This window comes from Amblyraja radiata, chromosome 28, assembly GCF_010909765.2.
Source record: "Amblyraja radiata isolate CabotCenter1 chromosome 28, sAmbRad1.1.pri, whole genome shotgun sequence".
Taxonomy (NCBI): Eukaryota; Metazoa; Chordata; class Chondrichthyes; order Rajiformes; family Rajidae; genus Amblyraja; species Amblyraja radiata.
In genome coordinates, this window is record NC_045983.1 from 3,722,834 (window position 1) to 3,746,791 (window position 23,958).

Sequence of the window (23,958 nt, forward strand, 5' to 3'; positions counted from 1 at the left end):
CTCTAGAGAAATTGACATTCGGAAATACATATCTCTAATTCTCCATAAATTATTCATTCCATTATATTCCTTAAATAGTTATTTCTTTGCATAAAATGGAAGGCCATTCCTCCCCTTATGTCCACGCTAGTTTCTCTTTTTCCAATCTGTTCTTATGATTCTTGATTTTAGATGACTGTCTGATCCATCATCAAACTCCTATTTTCCAAGTTGCACAATAATCAACCATCCAGTTGTGCCGGTGCCAATGTTTTATGAGGGCTCGTCATGACCTCTTTGCTTTTGTACTCTATTTATAGAGCGTGGGATGAATGCCTATGCTTTTTAAAATCACTTTCTGAATCTATCCCCTACTCCCAATTCCTTCGTCTACGCCGCATCTGCACCCAGGATGAGGTGTTCCAAACCAGGGCATCGGAGATGTCCTCATTCTTTAGGGAATGGGGGTTCCCCTGTTCTACTATAGAGGAGGCTCTCACCAGGGTCTCCTCTATATCCCGCAGCTCCGCTCTCACTTGCCATCCCCCTACTCGTAACAAGTACAGAGTCCCCCTTGTCCTCACCTTCCACCTTTCCAGCCGTCGCATACAACAGATAATCCTCCGACATTTTCGCCACCTCCAACGGGATCCCACCACTAGCCACATCTTCCCATCTCCTCCCCTTTCTGCTTTCCGCAGAGACCGTTCCCTTGGTAACTCACTGGTCAATTCGTCCCTTCTCACCCAAACCACCCCCTGGTACTTTCCCTTGCAACCGCAGGAAATGCCACACTTGTCGCTTTACCTCCAACCTCGACTCCATCCAAGCAGTCTTTCCAGGTGAGGCAGAGGTTCACCTGCACATCCAACAACCTCATCTAAAGCATCCGCTGTTCCAGGGGTCAACTCCTCTACATCGGTGAGACCAAGCGCAGGCTTGGCGATCGCTTCGCCCAACACCTCCGCTCAGTTCGCAATAACCAACCTGATTTCCCGGTGGCTCAGCACTTCAACTCCCCCTCCCATTCCGAATCCGACCTTTCTGTCCTGGGCCTCCTCCATGGCCAGAGTGAGTCCCACAGCAAATTGGAGGAACAACTCCTCATATTTCACTTGGACAGTTTATACCTCAGTGTGGTGAACATTGACTTCTCCAATTTCAGGTAGTCCTTGCTTTCTCCTTCCTTCGCCTCCCCTTCCCAGCTCTCCCACAGCCTACTGTCTCCGGCTCTTCCTTTCTTTTTGCCGTCCTCCCCCCCGACATCAGTCTGAAGAAGGTTCTCGACCCGAAACGTCACCTATTCCTTCGCTCCATAGATGCTGCCTCACCCGCTGAGTTTCTCCAGCTTTTTTGTCCATCTTCTGAATGTAGCCTGCCACTTTAAACCAACTATGCACACGCCCCCTAGATATTAATGATCTTGTAACCCTTTCAGTTTTTTGTCCTCTAGTTTAAATCCGTGTTCATATTTTTCCCCGCACACATAACACGTGACAATTCTCAGCATTAAATTTAATCTGCCATCAACCCATTCCACCAGTCTGTCTACATCTCCTTGTCGATAATTATTCCGTTAATTGTACGTTATTTACCTTAGCATCAGTTTTAGTTTAGTTTAGTTTAGTTCATACTTACGGCACGGAAACAGGCCCTGCGGCCCACTGAGTCCGCGTAGACCAACAACCGCATATACTAATGCTATACTACACACATTGAAGACAATTTACAACCTTTGTACAATCCTGTACGTCTTTGGAATGTGGGAGGAAACCGGAGCACCGGGAGAAAACCCATTCGGTCCCGGGGAGAACGTACAAACTCCGTAGAGGCAGCACCCATAGTCAGGATAGAACCCGGGTCTCTGGCGCTGTAAGGCAGCAACTCTACCGCTGCGCAGTTTTGAAGTAACCCAACGAATGAGATAAAGCAATTGTACATCATGCATATCCCAATATCAAAAAAACTAATTGGTTCATTATCTCCTTAAATGGACAAACTTGCATTAACTTCCTTTTAAATTGCTCAAGCACGTTACATCACGTCACAGCACTGAGATATTTCACCAGGTTACAATTATAACTTAACTGTACTTACTGCTGCTACTGAAACAAATGCCAAAGCCTAGAAGACAATTTGATCGAAAGGTCATGTTCCAAATTCATGAACAGAATGTACAATTCACTTTCCATATCCTTTCACGTTGAGATCTTATTTCCCAGTTGTTAACCACCCTCCAATCATTTAGACACATAAAGTCATACAGCATGGAAACTGCCCTTCAGCCGACCAAAATTCCCTATCTAAGCTAGTTCCCTTTGCCTGCATTTGGTCCATATCCCTCTGAAACATTCCTATCCATGTATCCCTCCAAGTGTCTTTCAAGTGCTGTTAGTGTACTTGCCTCAATTACCTCATCTGGCAGCTCGTTCCATATGCCCACCACCCTCTGAGTGAAAAAAGGTGCTGCTCAGTTTCCTATTAAATCTTTCCGTCTTAAACCTATGTCCTCTGGCTCTTGGTAAAGTACTCTATGCATTCACCATATCAATTCCTCACACGATTTATACACCCATTGCCCAAGTTACTATGTTTCATCCAACTGATAAATCAAACCATTTTAACATACTACACATGGATTGAAGCATTTGCTGGTAACTTCAGTGTAATCACTTAAAAGCAGCAGGAATTGTAACATGGCAAGACACCTCACAACACTATAATTTTATGACATTTCTATCTTATTAACACCATCATTTGTTGAGAAGTTTGACACATCCCCGGTAGCTTTACAATAAGATTAAGTCTTCCAAATAAACAAAATAAAAGCAACAAATTGTTAACCAGCAGTTATGCAGAGAAGATATGGGTGTCTTGTTTATAATGTTTAATAGTTTACAATCATTGCTAGGTTAAGGGAGGAGGAGATATACTATGTAATATAGTATAATATAATAGAGGAGGATATTTACTAGGGATCCCACTACTAAAGACCATGCAGCAGACTACATTTGAAAATGGATTTGTTTGTAGCATTGGTTATACTATAAATATTCGGCACAGTAGTGCAGTTGGTAGAGCTGCTTCCTCACAGCGCCAGAGAAGGTTCAATCCTGACCTTGGGTGCTGTCTGTGTTCACTTTATGCGATTTCCCTGTGACCGTGCGGGTTTCCTCCGGGTGTACCAGTTTTGTCCAACATCCCAAAAATGTGAAGGTTTGTAGGTTAATCAGCGTCTGTAAATTGCCCGTAGTGTGTAAACTCTTATACAGTAACCCTCGTTATTACAAACCTCTTTATAATAAATTTTGGTTATAGCGGACGGGCATACCAACCCTCACCGCCAGGCCGGGCTGCCAAAGCCGCCTCCCTGACCGCTACATGGCCGGACTGCTGACATAACCACCGGCCAGCACTGCCACACGGGCCGCATCCAGGCCGGACCTACCAACCTTCATCACCAGGACAGGCTGCCGACGCAGGTCTTCACCGCTTCTCCATCAGATTCCAGGCCAGATCTACTGCCACCACCTCCTCTCCCACTTCCAGGCTGCGCCTGTCTCCGCCACTGCCGATCCTTACCCGTACTCCAGCTGCCTGCAGGCCACGACAAATAATTCCACCCATCCTCGCATCTCCCACATCCACCAGCAGGCAGCGGGTGTCAACTCACCTGGATTCCAGGCCCAGTTCCAGACTGAGAGTCTGAGGAATGGGTCTCTACCCAAACCATCCATGTTATAACCATATAACCATATAACAATTACAGCACGGAAACAGGCCATCTCGACCCCTCTAGTCCGTGCCGAACACATAATCTCCCCTAGTCCCATATACCTGCGCTCAGACCATAACCCTCCATTCCTTTCCCATCCATATAACTATCCAATTTATTTTTAAATGATAAAAACGAACCTGCCTCCACCACCTTCACTGGAAGCTCATTCCACACAGCTACCACTCTCTGAGTAAAGAAGTTCCCCCTCATGTTACCCCTAAACTATACAGATGTTCTCCAAAGATACTACCTGACCTGCTCCAGCACTGTGTCCTTTTGTGTATTAGTTTAGATTAGTGATACAGTGCGGAAACAGGCCCTTTAGCCCACCGTGTCCGCAAACCAGCGATCTCCGTACACTAACACTAACCTACACACACCAGGGACAAATTACAATGTTATCAGGCTAATTAGAATGGAAACCTGTACGTCTTTGGAGTGTGGGAGGAAACCAGAGATGCCGGTGAAAACCCACAAAGGGGAGAATGTACAAACTCCGTACTGACAGCACCAGTAGTCAGGATCAAACCCAGGTCTCTGGCGCTGTAAGGCAACAACTCTGCGCCAACATGCCGCCCTTAACCAGCATCTGCAGTTCTTTGTTTCTTCTACTTGTGCAATGAAACTCTAATACTGGATAATCCCTTACTTTGTTATAGTGGACAATCAGCAATAACGGACACCATTCTCCTCTCCTACGGTCCATTATAATGTTTACTATATTCAAGAATTAAAATCAGATTGAGCCCACCAAATCTATGCCAATACCTTAGTGGATATATTTAGTTGAGCTTATTGTCACAGTGAAAATGCTTTTTGTTGCGTGCTAACTAGTCAGCAGAAAGGCCATATATGATTACAATTGAGCAGTCCACAGTGCACAGATAGAAATTCTTACTTACAGCAGCACAACATGGTACTTTGTAAAATCCATAATAAACAACAAAATTCAGTATATACAGATTTCAAAAATAGATAAATGAATAACCAGACCAATCTCTGTCCAACTTCCAATTAAAACCCCTGATGGATTCTGTTTTTTTTAAACCAATTCTGTCAACAATCGCTTCCTCGCGATTCCACGGACTTTATGTTAAGACCTGTGTTATTATTTTTTTTTAAACGTCTTTCGTGGCCTTAGGGCGATCTAGACGGCTTAACCAATAATGTTGAAAGGTGAAGTTAGACACAAGTGCTGGAGAAACTCAGCCGGTCCAGCAGCATCTATGGAGCGAAACGTTGCCTATTTCCTTCGCTCCATAGATGCTGCTGCACCCGCTGAGTTTCTCCAGCACTTGTGTCCACCTTCGATTTTCCAGCATCTGCAGTTCCTTCTTAAACACAATGTTGAAAGGTGTCCAGGAGTCTCACCTTCAAGCAGGTAAGAAACTCCTGGATGAGGATCGCGAGTTTGGGATTGGGGGATAATGTCCACACTAGGTCCTATTTCTCGGACCAACCCAAGTAGTCATATATTTGACTGCGGCAAAGAAGCACATCCATAACTGCAGCAGGAGGTGAGTAGGTGGTTTATATTTAGCCGCTGCCTGTCACACACGCTGTCAGCCGGGCCCTTACCTCGCGGCTTATGCTGGAATGGCTGAGGTAATTCTCCGAGATGAGCTGATCGAAGACCAGGTTCACCTCGGTTTTGAAGTTCTCGCTCTCCGAGGCCCTGATGGTGAAGAGTTTGTTGCGGAAGCGGTTGAAGTCGCTGCTGGGGTGGGTGGTCACGGCCGCCGCCGCCGCCGCCGGCTCCCCGTGGCCCCGCTCGGCAGCCATGGCTCGGCTCGGCGCCGCTTCCGGCAAGCAGGCCTGATCTCCATGGCAACGGCCGCACGCTGCCGAACGACTCTTTCCGGGTCAAAGGCCGGGGTCCCAGCTAGCGTTTCCATAGTAACCGATCCCCTCAGTTAAGAGTCAAGCCAAGAGGGTTCAATTGTCATTTGTACCAACAACACAACAATGAACTTCTTCCCTGTTGCAGCATAACAGGTTTGTAAACACAGTACTCGGTACTCATAGATAACATAATAAACAAAAAAATATTTTAAAACACAATTTAGTGCAAAAAAGCTCCAAATCCCCAGTGCAGCCAAAGATGGGTTGCATTGCATAGTTCAGTTTCAGTTTAGTTTATTGTCACGTGTACCGAGGTACAGTAAAAAGCTTTTGTCGCGTGCTAACCAGTCCGCAGAAAAACAATACATGATTACAATCGTGTGCATACAATTGTAAATACAGTGAGTACAGACACAGGATAAGGCAATAAAGCCAGCAAAGTTCAATCAAAGATAATAATAATAATAATAAATTTTATTTATTGGGTGCCTTTCAGACATCTCAAGGACACCTTACATAGGTTAACAGGAATATAAACATATAATCAGAATAAAATAAATAATAAAGACATCACAGAAACACAAATTAAAAACAGAATTCAGTCCAAAAACAAAAATCAAAAACACAGTGTGAAGATAGTGCAAGGGTCACCAAAGAGGTAGATAGTAGTTCAGCACTGCCTCTCCGGTTGTGGTAGGATGGTTCAGTTGCCTGATAACAGCTGGATAGAAACTGTCCCTGAATCTGGAGGTACACAAAATTGCTGGGGAAACTCTGCGGGTGCAGCAGCATCTATGGAGCGAAGGAAATAGGCGACGTTTCGGGCCGAAACCCTTCTTCAGACTGATGGGGGGTGGGGAAAGAAAGAAGGGAAAAGGGAGGAGGAGGAGGAGCCCGAGGGCGGGCGGATGGGAGGAGACAGCTAGAGGGTGAAGGAAGGGGAGGAGACAGCACAGGCTAGCCAAATTGGGGGAATTCAATGTTGATGCCATAAGGACGCAAGGACCCCAGACGGAATATGAGGTGCTGTTCCTCCAATTTCCGCTGTTGCTCACTCTGGCAATGGAGGAGACCCAGGACAGAGAGGTCGGATTGGGAATGGGAGGGGGAGTTGAAGTGCTGAGCCACCGGGAGGTCAGGTAGGTTAATGCGGACTGAGCGGAGGTGTTCGGCGAAACGGTCGCCCAACCTACGCTTGGTCTCACCGATGTACATCAGCTGACATCTAGAGCAGCGGATGCAGTAGATGAGGTTGGAGGAGATACAGGTGAACCTTTGTCGCACCTGGAACAACTGTTTGGGACCTTGAATGGAGTCGAGGGGGGAGGTGAAGGGACAGGTGTTGCATTTCTTGCGGGCCTGATTGGCAAGTTTCAGGCAGACCAGAGAGCATCTTTGACAGATGATGGTCTTCCAGCAGCACATGATATTCGTCTCCGAGTGTGTCCCAAGGTACAGCTCCTAGATGGCCTCATTAAAGGGGGCAATGAGGAGGAATACAGAGACATTATAAGTAACTTTGTGGAGTGGAGCGCACACAATAATCTCCATCTCAACACCAAAAAAACAAAGGAGATAGTGGTGGACTTTAGGAGGGGGAGGAGGAGGACTCAAGCAACGCCGATCACCATTAAGGGCACTGAGGTGGAGGTGGTTGCTAATCACAGGTACCTTGGGGTGCAGCTTGACAGTGAGCTGAACTGGAAGTGTCATATGGAGGCGGTGTACAGGAGGGGACAAAGCCGACTGTATTTTTTAAGGAGGCTGAGGTCTTTTAATATCTGCCAACCCCTACTGTGCAGTGTCTACCATTCAGTGGTGGCCAGTGCTCTGTTCTTTGCTGTGGCCTGTTGGGGAGATGGCGCCCGTATAGCGGATAAAAACAGATTGGACAAACTAATCAGGAAGGCCGGCTCAGTGGTCGGGGCTGAGCAACGAACGGTCCAGCAGGTGGCAGAGGCCAGAACTCTAAATAAACTAGGTTCCATAATGACAAACCCCACTCACCCACTCCATGCCCTGAAGGTGATCAAGAGCAGCATCTTCAGCCAGAGGCTGATTGTACCAATGTGCAAAACGGAGAGATACAGGAAGTCCTGTTTACCAGCTGCTATAAGACTTTTTAATGAGCATAAATAACTGCACTTTTTTTTAATTAATTGTATTTTAACTTGTATTTTAACGTATTTTAACTTGTTATGTATGAAAGCGTGGTGTTATGTTTGTCTTGAAGCTGTCGTGGCACTGTAATTTCCTGAAAAGGATTATTAAAGGAATAATAATAATAATAATAATAGATTGGAGTGTGTCTGAATCTGGAGGTGTGCGTTTTCACACTTCTATACCTTTAGCCCAATGGGAGAGGTGAGAAGAGGGAGTGGCCAGGGCACGACTATACCTTGATTATGCTACTGGCCTTGCCGAGGCAGCGTGAGGTATAAATGGAGTCAATAGAAGGGAGGAGGTTGGTTTGTGTGATGGTCTGGGCTCCATCCACAATTTGCTGTAATTTCATGTGGTCTTGGATGGAGCTGGTCCCAAACCAACCTGTGTTGCTTCCTGATAAAATGCTTTCTATGGCGCATCTGTAGAAGTTAATGAGAGTTGTAGGAGACATACCGAACTTCCTAAGCCTTCTAAGGACATTTGGACAGGTACATGGAGAGGAAAGGATTGGTGGATATGGGCCAAACATGGGCAAATTGGAATGGCGTAGTTGGGGCACTTTGGTCGGCATTTATAAGATGGGCCAAAGGCCCTGTTTCCTGCTGTATGACTATGACATCTTGGTATGCTGGGACAACACAGTTGCCCACCTCTTCACAAAATGTGGGTCCTTGTCATGGTTCATCACAAACAGTTTGGTTACAGAAAACACTCCAATCTAGGAGCTGTACCTTGGGACACACTCGGAGACGAATATCATGTGCTGCTGGAAGACCATCATCTAAGTCAAAGATGCTCTCTGGTCTGCCTGAAACTTGCCAATCAGGGAATGTCACCGACTAGGCACTCCAGACTGCAGGAGATGTGCTGAGGGACACATTTAAGCTTGGTGCAGCCAACGGCAAGATTCTTTGGGGAGGACCACAGTCTCGGGTTGTTCCGCACCTGGACATCGAGTCAAGAGTGTATTATTGTCATATGTGCCAGATAGGACAATGAAATTCTTACTTGCTGCAGCACAACAGAATATGTGAATATGTAAACATAGTACATAACGGGGGAAGAGAAAAAAAAGTTCAATAAATAACAAATATGGTGCAGTAATAATATAGTATTTTGCAGTTCAGAGCTCAGAGCATATTCATTGATGTATTTAATAGCCTGATGGCTGAAGGGAAGAAGCTGTTCCTGAACCTGGATGTTACCGTTTTCAGGCTTCTTCCTGATGGCAATGGTGAAATGAGTGTGTGGCCAGGATGGTGTGGGTCTTTGATGATTTTGGCTGCCATTTTGAGGCAGTGACTATGATAGATCCCTTTGACGGTAGGGAGGTCAAAGCCGGTCATGGACTGGGCAGTGGTCACAACTTTTTGCAGTCTTTTTTGCTCCTGGACGTTCAAGTTGCCGAACCAGGCCATGATGCAACCAGATCAACCACCTATTCACACTAGTTCCATGTTATCCCACTTTTTCATCCACTCCCTACAACTAGGGGAACAGAGGCCAATTAACCTCCAACCCTGTAATTATTTGGGATGTAGGGGGAAACCAGAGCACCCAGGGAGAAACCCACGTTGTTACAGGGAGAACACTCAAACTCCATACAGACAGCACCCGAGGTCAAGATGGAACCCGAGTCACTGGCACTGTGAGGCAGCAGCTCTACCAACTGTGCCACTGTGCCATGAACTATGTCATCAAGAACTGAGTTACTCCAGCACTTTGTGTCTTTCTTTGATATAGACCAACATTCACAGTTCCTTGTTTCTACTGACTATGCTGTTTACTAGAATGGTATAGAATAAAAACACTAATTCATAGGGAGCCAGCGATAGCATCTATAATTTAAAATTATTCCCGTTCTCAATACAAATTATTTTCTGCCTGTACAACTTTTATTTCCCACAACATATGTATTTCTTTTTTATTACAGTTATTTTTTTGGTTGCAAGAAATTAACGCAAGCACATTCACCTAATATTTTCATAATCATAATCATAACACTTTATTAGCCAAGTACGTTTTACAACATATGAGGAATTTCATTTGCCATACAGTCATACCAATAAAAAGCAGCAGAACACACAAAATACATTTTAACATGAACATCCACCACAGTGACTCCTCCACATTCCTCACTGTGATGGAAAGGCGAAAAAAATGTTAAATCTCTTCCCTTCTTTGTTCTCCCACCGTCGGGGGCCTCAAGCTTTCCATTGACGGGACGATCTTGGCTCCCACAGCAGGCAGTCGGGGTGATCAAGCTGCTGCATCGGGGGGGGAATCCCAGCTCCCCTGCGCCGGGCGATTTGACCCCGGGTCGGGGCTGGTCGAAATCTTCTGTGCCATTTGGAGCTCCTGACATCGGTCTCTACCCGAGACTGCGAGCACCTCGATGGTGAAATGCACGGGCCGCAGTTGGAGCGTCGATCCCGAGCAAGGGATTGGCTCCGATGGTAAGTCCACGTCCCCACGGTGGGGCTCAAAGTCAGTCCCGAGCAAGGCCGCCAGCTCCATGGTAATAGGCCACAGAGTGATTGGGGATACGATCCTGAAAACAATCGCATCTCGGACAAGGTTTCTTTGGTGATGTGAGTTCAGTGGTTTATTGGTACTTTATTGTCACATGTCATAGAGTAAACCGCATGGAGACAGGTACATTGACCCACCTTGCCCATACCATTCAAGATTCCCCATTTACGATAGTTCCACCTCCCCACGTTTGGCTTCTATTCCTCTAAATCCTTCCCATCCATGTACCTGTCCAAATGTTTTGATTCTAGTCCCTGCCTCATCCACCTCCTCTGGCATCTCATTCCATACACCCACCACCCACTGTGTGAAAAGATTGCCCCTCAGGTTCCTTTTAAATCTTTCCCCTCTCCCATTGAACCTATGTCCTCTGGTGTAGGAAAGAACTGCAGATGCTGGTTTAAAATCGAAGATGGACACAAAATGCTGGAGTAACTCTGCAGGACAGGCACCATCTCTGGAGAGAAGGAATGGGTGACGTTTCGGGTCGAGACCCTTCTTCAGACTTCATTTTGTGTCTATGTCCTCTGGTTCTTGATTCCCCTATTCTGGGTAAAGGACTCTGTACATTCACCCTATCTGTTCCCTCATGTTTTTATACACCTCTATAAGATCACCCCTCAGCCTCCTGTGTTCCAACAAATAAAGTCCTAGCCTGTGTAACCTCTCTCTATAGCTCAAGCCCTCAAGTCCTGGCAATACCCTTGTACATGTACCAAGGTACAGTGAAATTCATTTTTTGCATACAGTTCAGTAACAATCTTACGATACATTGTTTAAGTGGGAACTGTAGATGTTGGAAAAATCGAAGGTAGATAGAAATGCTGGGGAAACTCAGCGGGTGAGGCAGCATCTATGGAGCGATGGAATAGGTGACGTTTCGGGTCGAGAAGAAGGGTCTGAAGAAGGGTCTCGACCCGAAAGGTCACCTTATCCTTCGCTCCACAGATGCTGCCTCACCCGCTGAGTTTCTCCAGCATTTCTATCTATCTTACGATACATTGTCACAATCATACTTAAGCACAAGACTGTAAGATAGTAGGTTACAATGAGGCAGTACACAAGAGTTGCCACATTTCTGGCACCATCTTGTCAAGTCAAGTCACATTTATTTATTTAGCACATTTAAAAAAACAACTCTCGTTGACCAAAGTGCTTTACATTTGTTATAAGAATAGTATACACAAGCAAGCTACATACATATACACAGGGAGGAACGGTGCCCGGTCGGGGCGGCCTGGCCCGAGGGAGGAGCGGGGGCCTGGACGGTGGCAGTACTCACGTGAGGGCGATCCGGCTCGGGGCTGGAACGATGCTCCGGGGGCTGGGACGGCAGTTCTGGTGGCGGTGGCCTGAGACCGGGGGTTCGGCCGCGGGCCAGCGGCTGCGTCAGCAGGTCTGGTGAGCGGCAGCTTCGACTACCCCGGGCCGTGGTGTTTGAGCCGCGAGGACAGGTTTTAACATCGCCCGGGGGGTATCGCCTCAGCGCAGAAGGAGAAGAGGAGGGAAGAGACTGCAGCCCTAAGACTTTTGCCTCCATCACAGTGAGGAGATGTTGGGTGGACTCACTGTGGTGGATGTTAATATGTGTTTATTGTTGTTTTTTATTGTATTGTATTATATGTATGACTGCTTAAATTTCGTTCAGACTTCGGTCTGGATGACAATAAAAGGCTATTCTATTCTATACAAATAGCCCTCGCTCAAAGGACGTCAGGAAAGGCTTGGGAGCTTCTTGTAGGTATGTTGCAAAGCCTACCTGAAGCGTCTTTGAAAATCTGCCGTTGCGGGTGTGCGCGATTTTGGCGCCGTTTAGAGGGGGGCGGGTTTAAAACGCGATTTTCTCTAGGCTGTTCAAATCGAAGATGTTCAGCCTAGTTAATTATTAACGAAAAATCGCTGGAAGACCCCGTCGCAAAGGCTATTATTAGGTTTAAAGGCCTCGTATAATAGTTATAGTAGTTTAAAAATCAATCTCTAAACCCGCGAACACCAGCAACCGCAGGGTCTCATAAAGCAAATAGCAGAAGTTAGGCTGTATATTTTTACATTAAAAAGGGCTTCTAAAGATCCCTTTATACAAAGTTTAATATTGCGAGTAGCTCAATTTGGGCCCATTATATCGCGCAGTATTTTTCTGGGCATTTGGGGCACAAATCTACCGCAATGTGAACGTTCTAAACCAGCGCGTTCCACAGGGACCCACTGGAAAGCTGATTTAAATGGGCATTTATTTACAGCAATTGAACACTGAATTCCTTCCATTTGGTCTATAAATTAATGTAAATGAGATTTAAAAATCATGTTTTATTGTGAATTATTTGTGAATATTATTTGGACATTTAGGCTATTTAAAAATGTTAATAATTTATTAAGAAATGGATAGATGTTTAGATCTAGTAATTGAAGTCTGAAATTAGCTACAATTAGGTAACTAACTAATTATATGCTTTAATTTCAGGTCATCCAAGTAAGATTATTTTATATTTGTTTCAGAATGCTTCAATCTATGATAACTGAAAATTTCATTCAGTTCTCTTAATTTTTAAGAAAGTTATGGGCTTTTGACTGTTCACGATCACAACTTTTTTGTTATGTCCATAGAAAATCAATAGGGAACAAGATGCTCATTTCCGAGTATGAAAATGGCCATAACTTTTTAAATACTTGAGATATGAAAGTGAATTAGGTGTCAAATTAAACTTATTTTTATGCTTTATCTGATGGGATAAATTACAGACTTGATTTTTAAAATCTCAAAATTTTGTAACATTGCTACATTAGGTGGATAAAGCGTCATTCATATATTTTACATGAAAACATGGAGTAATATTTACAATCTCCGCATTTCTGAATATGCTACTTTATTATTTATATGATATCTCAGTGGGATTTATGATGAATTGATAGTTAGCAGCAAATTTCAAATTGTAATTTTAAACTGCACTTCAAATAACCTGAATTGCATTCCAGATTTTCTAATAGTAAACATTTCTCCAATATAAAGAAAAGGATAGGTTGCATTGCCTACGGCTTGAACTAAATGGCAGTGAACTACACAGACCAGGAGACGTGTTGATAAATATCCAATTAAATCTGATTTAACTCCATTGATTTTGAACTCCTTTAGCTGCATACAATCTGGGGGTAAGCTGAGGTGTGAAAGGGTGGCACAGTTGCACAAGGGTAGTGCTGCCACCTTACAATGTCAGAGACCCGATTTCAACTCTGAAACCGGAGCTATCTGTACGGAGTCTGTACCTTCTCCGTGTGACCGCCTGAGTTTTCTCCGGGTGCTCCGGTTTTCTCTCACATTCCAATGACGGACAGGTATGTAGGTTAATTGGCTTACATGGTAGTGTTCCTGCCATTAACCTGTTTCTGCATTGTATCTCTAAAGTCTAAAGTGAAATATTTATACATAACCAAAACTCTGACCTTGTTATCTTCCGGTTTGGCGGTCTTTATATTTGCGCAAAAACAGTTTGCGATAGCGCTGCGAATTTTCATCAGTTCACTCACCGTTCTCCTGCGCTGCAATTGCACCAAGTTTAGTTCCAATTGGATGAATGTCGTAAAAGTTAGCGAGATTTAAAATATTAAAAACTGCGCATGCGCAGATCGATCTCTTCTCCTGCCAGTCGGCGCCACATAGATTAGTTTCTTCCCCTGTCACTCTCCGGAATGGTCCGCCCCTTCCTGCCCCATCGCGTCTTTACTTGAGTGAGGGTGGCCGGCGGAGGTTTCCAACTGGACTTTCGGAGGGACCCGAAGCAGCCCAGCCCAAAGCAGCCCAGCCCCAGGCAGCCCCGCCCTGCCCCAAGCAGCAGCCCCACCCCAAGCAGCCCAGCCCCGCCCCAAGCAGCAGCCCAGCCCCAGGCAGCCCCGCCCTGCCCCAAGCAGCAGCCCCAGGCAGCAGCCCCGCCCCAGGCAGCCCCGACCTGCCCCAAGCAGCAGCCCCGCCCCAGGCAGCCCCGTCCTGCCCCAAGCAGCAGCCCCGCCCCAGGCAGCCCCGCCCTGCCCTAAGCAGCAGCCCCGCCCCAAGCAGCAGCTCCAGACAGCAGCCCCGTCCCAGGCAGCCCCGCCCCAGGCAGCCCCGCCCCAGGCAGCCCCGCCCCAGGCAGCCCCGCCCCAGGCAGCCCCGCCCCAGGCAGCCCCGCCCCAGGCAGCCCCGCCCCAGGCAGCCCCGCCCTGCCCCAAGCAGCAGCCCCGCCCCAGGCAGCCCCGCCCCAAGCAGCAGCCCCGCCCCAAGCAGCAGCCCCAGGCAGCCCCGCCCCAGGCAGCCCCGCCCCAGGCAGCCCCGCCCCAGGCAGCCCCGCCCCAGGCAGCCCCGCCCTGCCCCAAGCAGCAGCCCAGTGTCGGAGACCGACTGAGCCCAGCCCAGCATGGGAGACCCAGCCCAGCCCGGACTTGGAGATGTCGCCGATGTCGCCAAACGAAAAGCGGAGACTCTGGTCCCAGCAGAGGAGAACGAACTGCGACCAGCGCCCGCTGTGATTCCCCATCGCACTGCCAATTCCAGCCATTACCCCTCTTGTCCCCCTCGCTGGCTCCTCCCTCCCCCGTGATGCCCCTCTCTCCCCCATGGCTCTTGCTCCGTCTTTTCTCCGAGCTCGTTCCCCTCTCCGCTTCAACCCCCCCTCCCCCACAATCCCTGCTCCCCCATTGGGAGAGTGACAATTTAGTTTTGTTTAGTTTAGTTTCGAGATACAGCGTGGAAACATGTTCTTCACCCAACTGAGTCCGTGCTGACCAATGATCACTGTACCCTAGTACTATCCTACACACTAGGGACCATTTACAGAAACCAATTAACCTACAAACCCACCACGTATTTGAAATGCGGGAAGAAAATGGAGCACCGGAGAAAACCCATGCGCACGGCACCATAGTCTAGGTATGTTGCAAAGCCTACCTGAAGCGTCGCAGAAAATCTGTCTCTGCGGGTGTGCGCGATTTTGGCGCCGTTTAGAGGGGGGCGGGTTTAAAACGCGATTTTCTCTAGGCTGTTCAAATCGAAGATGTTCAGCCTAGTTAATTATTAACGAAAAATCGCTGGAAGACCCCATCGCAAAAGCTATTATTAGTTTTAAAGGCCTCGTATAATAGTTATAGTAGTTTAAAAATCAATCTCTAAACCCGCGACCACCAGCAACCGCAGGGTCTCATAAAGCAAATAACTGAAGGTATGCTGTATATTTTTACATTAAAAAGGGCTTCTAAAGATCCCTTTATACAAAGTTTAATATTGCGAGAAGCTCATTTTGGGCCCATTATATCCCGCAGTATTTTTCTGGGCATTTGGGGCACAAATCTACCGCAATGTGAACGTTCCAAACCAGCGCGTTCCACAGGGACCCACTGGAAAGCTGATTTAAATGGGCATTTATTTACAGCAATTGAACACTAAATTCCTTCCATTTGGTCTATAAATTAATGTAAATGAGATTTTAAAATCATGTTTTATTGTGAATTATTTGTGAATATTATTTGGACTTTTAGGCTATTTAAAAATGTTAATCATTTATTAAGAAATGGATAGATGTTTAGATCTAGTAATTGAAGTCTGAAATTAGCTACAGTTAGGTAACTAACTAATTATATGCTTTAATTTCAGGTCATCCAAGAGATTATTTTATATTTGTTTCAGAATGCTTCAATCTATGATAACTGAAAATTTCATTCAGTTCTCTTAATTTTTAAGAAAGTTATGGGCTTTTGACTGTTCACGATCACAGCTTTTTTGTTATCTCCATAGAAAATCAATAGGGAACAAAATGCTCATTTCCCAGTATGAAAATGGCCATAACTTTTTAAATACTTGAGATATGAAAGTGAATTAGGTGTCAAATTAAACTTATTTTTATGCTTTATCTGATGGGATAAATTGCAGACTTGATTTTTAAAATCTCAAAATTTTGTAACATTGCTACTTCTTGTACCTTCAGAATTGTTAAAAAATATTAGAGTTTTAACTTGGCCATAAAGGCTGTTTTATTCACTGGCTGAGATTGTGAATGATTTTGCATGCTCCCAAATGGAGACAATACTTTATTCATAATATACATAGTAAATACAACTGGGCCATTTCTTTCTGTGCATTATTTGTACCATTTATTCAATGCACTCTCTTCCAATGCGTCCACGCCATTCATGTTTCCACCATGAACAATGCACCCATCAAGCATTTGAGACCAAGATTTTAATGTTATTTTTCGCCTGCTGTTACATTGGACATGGTAATATGGTCATTGGTAATATGGTTTAGGTTTATTATTGTCATGTATACCAAAGTACAGTGAAAAAATGTGTTTTCTATTCTATCCTGTCAAATCAGACAATATTATACATAAATGCAATCAAGCTAAACTCAAGCATAATAGGTAGAGCAAGGGGGAAGATACAGAGTGCAGAATACAGTTTCATCATTGTGTGCACCAGTTCCAGAGACATAGTCCAATGTCCGCCATGGGGTAGAGGTGAATCGGACACTACTCTAGCTTATGGATCGACCGTTCAGAAGCCTGATAACAGAGGGGAAGAAGCTGTTCTTGAGTCTGGTGTTGTGCTTTCAAGTTTGTATCTTCTGTTCAACGGGAGTGGGGAGAAGGCAGGACAAGTCTTTGATTTTATAGTGGCAGCTTTTCTAAGGCAGTGTGAAGTGCAGATGGTGTTAATGGCAGAGAGTCTGGTTTGTGTGATGGACGAGGCTACATCCCCAACTAACTGCAATTTTTTGTGGTTTTGGACTGTTCCCATATCAAGCTGTGATGCAACCTCACAGTATGCTTGCTGTGGTGCACACTTTCAAGCTTCTTTCAAGCAGCCGATGATCGAAGCCCCCCCCAACGTCGGGGTGATCGAAACTCCCGCATCGGGGCGGTTGAAACTCTCTCCGTGGCATGGAGCCCCCGAGTCGGCCTCTTCTTACCAGAGACCGCGGGCTTCACGATGTTAAAGTCCACAGGCCCCGCGGTTGGAGCTTCGAACCCCGGCAAAGGGATCGCAAGCTCCGCGATGTTAAAGTCCCGCAAACCCCGGCATCTTGGAGCGCCCAATCAGTCTCCAGCAAAGGCCGCCAACTCCACGATGTTAGGCCGCAGTGCGGACGGAAATACGATACGGAAAAAAATTGCATCTCTTTCGAGGTAAGAGATTGAAAAAAAACGTTCCCCCCCCCCATAAATTGGACCAAGGAACACTAAAACATACTTTTAACACATACTAAAAATAACAAAACGAAGAAAGGACAGACAGACTGTTGGCGAGGCAGCCACTGCTGGTGGCGTCACCTGGTGCTGTCTGTGTGGAGTTTGCACATTCTTGCTTTGACTATGTCTACTTCCTCCGGGTGCTCTGGTTTCCTCCTCCATCCCAAAGATGTACAGGTGTGAAGGTTAATTAACGTCTGTAAGTTGCCTCCTCAGGTGCAGGGAGTGGGTCAGAAAGTGGAATAACAGAGAACTAGTGTGAACGGGTGATAAATAGTCAGCATGGACTCGGTGGGCTGAAGAGCCTGTGTCCATGCTGTATCCCTAGAAAACTGGAAATTATCAAATGACAAATTAAATAGTTACATTTTTATTTTGTTACATATGATTTCAGTGTTTTTAACATTTTCACATTCCATCCAGTTTGCAAAATAGGTATCAGTGACTCACATTTACAATTCAGCTGACTGCTGACATGATTTAATTCCTGTAGCTATGAGTTATAGATTCTGGAAATAAATACTGATAAGTGTTGTTGAAAAGATGTGAAGATTGTTGAGTTCAAACATGTTAATATGCTAATATGTTTCTTGTATCGGGCACCATGGTAACTGGAAATGGGTCTATAACCTTATGGATTTTGTAGTGTCATTTTTTGTAAAACAATATGCAAACAGGCTCACTAATAGCAGTGCAAGTTCATCCACTGAGAAACTGAACTACAGACCAGAACAACCCATTATTGATACGAATGTCTGCTCCTGTAACTGATTGGACTAAGGAGGGGAAATTGGCTTCAGTTTATACTCCTAAATGCTTGTGAAGAATCCAGTCCTGGAAATAAATCATCGTGGATGTTGTATGCTATCCAGGTCCTCTTCTTCTTCTTATCGAGTCCACACACAAGATTAGAAGTTGTTCAGCAAGAGCTGAACATACTTCTCGGCATCTGCACAATGGTGTCTGTCTTGCGCTTCTTGTGCATCTTGTGCGTGGTGGTGGAAAGATTGGTTGAAACAGGGCCGCGACGTGAACGCTCTTTCCTTGACCCCATCCAGGTCCTCTGACTAGCATAAATATTCCTTCCCCTCACTGTGGCTGTAGTTTATAAGATTGGCATGGTACCAGTCAGTAACTCAACAAGGTTTCTGAAGAAGGGTCTCGACCCGAAACGTTACCCATTCCTTCTTTCCAGAGGTGCTGCCTGTCCCACTGAGTTACTCCATATTTTGTGTCTATCTTCAAGGTTTCTGTCAACTTACTCCTCTGTGATTCTGGGTTCTAGTACCGTTCTGAGTTGAATTTTTGGTTCTCGGATGGGAAGAAAGTCAAGGGGCAATAAATAGTTCCAACACTAGCAGGCCATGTGGAGTGGAGAAAAAAGGTTTAATCTGACTTTCTCAATCCCATGTAATGATCCCTGTAGGAAACCATGGACTATGAGGAAGGTGAACTTTACTTTAGAGATGCAGCATGGAACCAGGCCCTTCGGCCCACCGTGTCAGCGATTACAATTTCTACTGAAGCCAATTAACCTACAAACTTGTACATCTTAGGAGTGTGGGCAGGAAACCAGAGCACCCAGAGGAAACCCACATGGTCACGGGGTAAACGAACAAACAGCGCAGAGGTGATAACGAAGGGATACAAATAGTGAAACTAGTAGAATGACTAGGGTGGGGGAGGGGAGGGACAGAGAGGGAATGCAAAGGTTACTTGAAATTAGAGAATTCAATATTCATACCACTGGGTTAGAAGGGGGGCAATGGATCAGCGTTCTCGTCAGTACCCAGGCTCGCCTGGGGAAGCCAATGATCCTCCCAGCAGACTAAATTCTACAAGACGACGCCTGAGAGCCAAGTCAAAGAATCCTAGTCATTATCCCAAAGCCGAAAGCAGCAACAACGACCAGCCTCAAGAGCACCTAGCAGTTGGACCTGCTCTCCGAATACTACAACTGAATGTTGAAGGCCTCTCTGCAGCCAAGCGACGCCTCATCGAAGTCCTCGCCCACCAACACTCCATCGACGTCATCTGTCTCCAAGAGACTCACGTTGGGCACAGAGGAAACGGGCCGTTACACCATCAATGGCTTTGATCTTCTTTGCTATTCAGGACTGGACATGGCCCCTGCTTGGCCAGCCTTCACAAATGGGGCAGCAGCCCAACCCCACGGTGTGCTTGTGGAGAGCAGCAAACAATGCAACACATCATTGAAGTATGCCCTCAACAAAGACTCAAAGGAGGACTTGTCACCCTTCATACAGCAGATCAAGAGGCAACTGCTTGGCTAAAGGACCTTGCATTCGCTAAATAAATAAATAAATAAAGAAGCAGCCCAAGCAAAATATGAGGTGCCGTTCCTCCACTTTGCGTGAGGCCTCACGTCGACAGTGGATGCGGCCCTGGACAAAAATGTCGGTATGGGAATGCGAGTTAAAATCTTTAGCAGCCAGGAGATCACCTAGTCCAAAGCAGACTGAGCATAGATGTTCAGTGAAATGATCACCCAGTCTGCGCTTGGCATTTCTTCAACAACCCAATGTCTTTTCCTCATTACCTCCCTTCTCAGCTCCTTACCCCTTTGCTCACCTCTACTCCACGATGATCCCACACCCACTATATTCCATTGCACCTCAGTGTCAAGCTACTGGCTGTTGGCTCACCCAACAAATCTGTGGCTAACCATCTTCAAGGGTTTCTTCCCATTTGCTCTCCCCAGTCTCAGCAATTGAGCCTAGAACCTCTCCCTTAAGATCTTTTTTTAAAATTACGAGCAGAACTAGGCCATTCAGCCCATCAAGTCTACTCCGCCATTCAATCATGGCTGATCTATCTTCCCTGTCAACCCCATTCTCCTGCCTTCTCCCTGTAATCAAGAATGTGTCAATCTTTGCCTTAAAAATATCCATTGAGTTGGCCTTCATAGACGTCTGTGCCACTATATTCCAGACTCACCACCCTCTGACTAAATAAATTCCTCATCTCCTTTCTAAACGTACGTCCTTTTATTCTGAGGCTGCGCCCTCTGATCCTAGACTCTCCCACTAGTGGAAACATCCTCTTCACATCCAGGCCTTACACTATTTGGTAAGTTTCAATGAAGTGCCCCCCCCCCCCCCCCCATATATCAGTGGGCCGTGGAACCGGTGGAACCGGTGGGGCTGCAGCCCCTCCACTTTTTTTGAGAGACATGCTTCATAACCCAAAATTATCCGGCCCGCAGGCATATTTTTCTTCTTCTGAAGACCTCCGACATCCAGAATCTCAGAACAAGCGCACAGTGAGTGCGGCAAAACCACGACCAGCCGTGTCGGAATCAGACTGCCCCCCCCAAAACCCTCCCTGCCCTCTGCTCAACGGCCAGTCACAGCGCAGTCGAGATATGGGGCAGTGAACGAAGTGCTGTGATTAGCTGCCGAGCGGAAGGGAGGGAGAGTCGGTCCCGAGTGAGAGAATCAACCCGAGAGAGAGAGAGGGGGGGGGGGGGGGGGTAATGGGGGATATATCCCCCCACTTTTTGAGTTGGGGGATGGCCTGTAATATCCCCGTGTTTGGAGGTCGAGCAACAACAAAAAATAATAATTGTGCCACCCTCCCCCTTCTCTCCATCACTGGGTACCCCCGAGACCGGTGATCAGTGATCGCTCAGCCCCCCCACTTTCAAAACGTTCCGCGGCCCCTGTCATTTATTTATTTGCCTCTGTACTCCACAATGAGATTTGTAATAGAAAAAAAATCACATGTGGTTAAAGTGCACATTGCCAGATTTTAATAAAGGCCATTTTTATACATTTTGGTTTCACTATGTAGAAATTACAGCAGTGTTTATACATAGTCCCTCCATTTCAGGGCACCATAATGTTTGGGACACAATAATGTCATGTAAATGAAAGTAGTCATGTTTAGTATTTTGTTGCATATCCTTTGCATGTAATGACTGCTTGAAGTCTGCGATTCATGGACATCACCAGTTGCTGGGTGTCTTCTCTGGTGATGTCCATGAATCGCAGTCTGCTTTGGATCTTGGGCAGTACCTTCTCTCCTCTATACTTTGCTCTTACTAGTTAATCTTCGTCTCAACTGTCCACAAGACCTTTTTCTAGAACTGTGGTTGCTCTTTTAAGTATTTCTTGGCAAATTGTAACCTGGCCATCCTATTTTTGCAGCTAACCAGTGGTTTGCATCTTGTAATGTAGCCTCTGTATTTCTGTTCATGAAGTCTTCTGCAGACAGTGGTCATTGACAAATCCACACCTGAAGAGTGTTTCTGATCTGTCGGACAGGTGTTTGGGGATTTTTCTTTATTATAGAGAGAATTCTTCTGTCATCAGCTGTGGAGGTCTTCCTTGGCCTGGCAGTCCCTTTGCGATTAGTCAGCTCACCAGTGCTCTCTTTCTTCTTAATTAGGCTGTGGGCCGAGGGTCAAAAATGTGTCTAAAAATCAGCTTTTGTGACCCATGTCTCGTAACTAAATTAAATTTTGCACAGATTTAGATAAAATATAATTGAGAAGGAAGTCATAACTCGTCAGTGCCAAAAGTTGCACATTAAATAATTAAACTGATTAGAAAATGAGATCGAAAAAGTAAGCGCCATCTACTGTCCAATGCCCATATTACACCATGGGGGACCTATTTCCGTGTTGCAGTCTTTTTAAACCATATATTATACTATATATATATAGTATAATAATTATATATCTATATATAACTTGTGAATATGACTGTAATCATATATAATTATGTATAATTATATTATATAAAAATAGTATAATGAATATAATTGTGAGTGTTCAAGTTCAAGTGAGTTTATTGTCATGTGTCCCTGTATAGGAAAATGAAATTCTTGCTTTGCTTCAGCACACAGAACATAGTAGGCATTTACCACAAAACAGATGTGTGTCCATATACCATAATATAAATATATACACACATGAATAAATAAACTGATAAAGTGCAAATAACAGATAATGGGTTATTAATAATCAGTTTTGTCCGAGCCAGGTTTAATAGCCTGATGGCTGGGGGGAAGTAACTATTCCTGAACCTGGTTGTTGCAGTCTTCAGGCTCCTGTACCTTCTACCTGAAGGTAGCAGGGAGATGAGTGTGTGGCCAGGATGGTGTGGGTCTTTGATGATACTGCCAGCCTTTTTGAGGCAGCGACTGAGATAAATCCCCTCGATGGAAGGAAGGTCAGAGCCGATGATGGACTGGGCAGTGTTTACTATTTTTTGTAGTCTTTTCCTCTCCAGGGCGCTCAAATTGCCGAACCAGGCCATGATGCAACCGGTCAGCATGCTCTCTACTGTGCACCTGTAGAAGTTAGAGAGGGTCCTCCTTGACAAACCGACTCTCCGTAATCTCCCACTGACAAGAAAATGCCTAACCCTAACCCGCCCCCCTTCCAGAGCTGCTCTCGCAGCACGTCCACCTCGGCCAGCATGCCCTTCTGGTGGTGATGATGGCGGGAAGCAGCACTGCCCTACATGCCGTCCGGGCCGACTTCAGCACCACCATAGCGCCGGCTCCGTCAGACCTCCCACACACTTGCTGCAACACCGGCCTACCGACAGCCCGACCGACCACTCGCAGCACCCATGGAGGTCAGGCCCAACTCTCACCACCTGCCAGAGGTCCGGCCCGACCGACCGCTCTCACCACCCACCACAAAATGATCAGCATTACCTTTATTCCTTGGAAACCTTGTTATTGCTATTGATGTAATGAAGAGGCAGCCATGATCCCACGGCCCTCGCTGCCTAGCGACCATAAAATAAAGTGCATGATTGGTCAATTTGCGTCCAACCTCAATGTCAAACATGCATTGATTGGGCAATTACCACTCAGAAAATGAGGTTTTTCTCATATTTCTTAAAAATGTGCAGGTTTTGTACACGAGTTTCAGGTATGATTTATATAATATTTTTACACAATGTGTTAAAAATTAAGGTAGTTCCGTGAGTTGGGTCACGAACCTGAACGAAAAAGCTCCTCAGCCCACAGCCTAAATGATGTTCCAAACAGTTGATTTTGGTAAGCCTAAGGTTTGGCTGATGTCTCTAACAGTTTTAGTCTTGTTTCTCAGTCTCATAATAGCCTCTTTGACTTTCATTGGCACAACTTTAGTCCTCATGTTGATAAACAGCAATAAAAGTTTCCAAAGATGATGGAAAGATTGAAGGAAAGAGTAGGTGCTGAGAGCTCTCTTATACCTGCATTAAGGAGGCAATTAACGCACCTGAGCAATTCCAAACCTCTGTGAAGCCATGTGTCCCAAACATTATGATGCTCTGAAATGGGGGGGACTATGTATAAAAACAGCTGTAATTTTTACATGGTGAAACCAAAATGTATAAAAATGGCCTTTAAAAAAATCTGACAATGTGCACTTTAACCACATGTGATTTTTACTATTACAAATCTCAAATTGAGGAGTACAGAGGCAAA

The 23,958-nt window shown here is 45.6% G+C and overlaps 1 protein-coding gene across 2 annotated transcripts in view; it reads right to left on the reverse strand.

Annotated features, from left to right (window-relative positions):
• heatr6 (HEAT repeat containing 6) overlaps positions 1 to 5,539 on the reverse strand; it is a 134,971-nt gene extending 129,432 nt beyond the window's left edge. For both annotated transcript variants that reach the window (XM_033045606.1, XM_033045605.1), the window contains exon 1: positions 5,336 to 5,539. In XM_033045606.1, coding sequence (XP_032901497.1) covers positions 5,336 to 5,539 — 204 coding nt within the window. The remainder of the gene's footprint in view (positions 1 to 5,335) is intronic.
• Between the last annotated feature and the right edge of the window lie 18,419 nt (positions 5,540 to 23,958).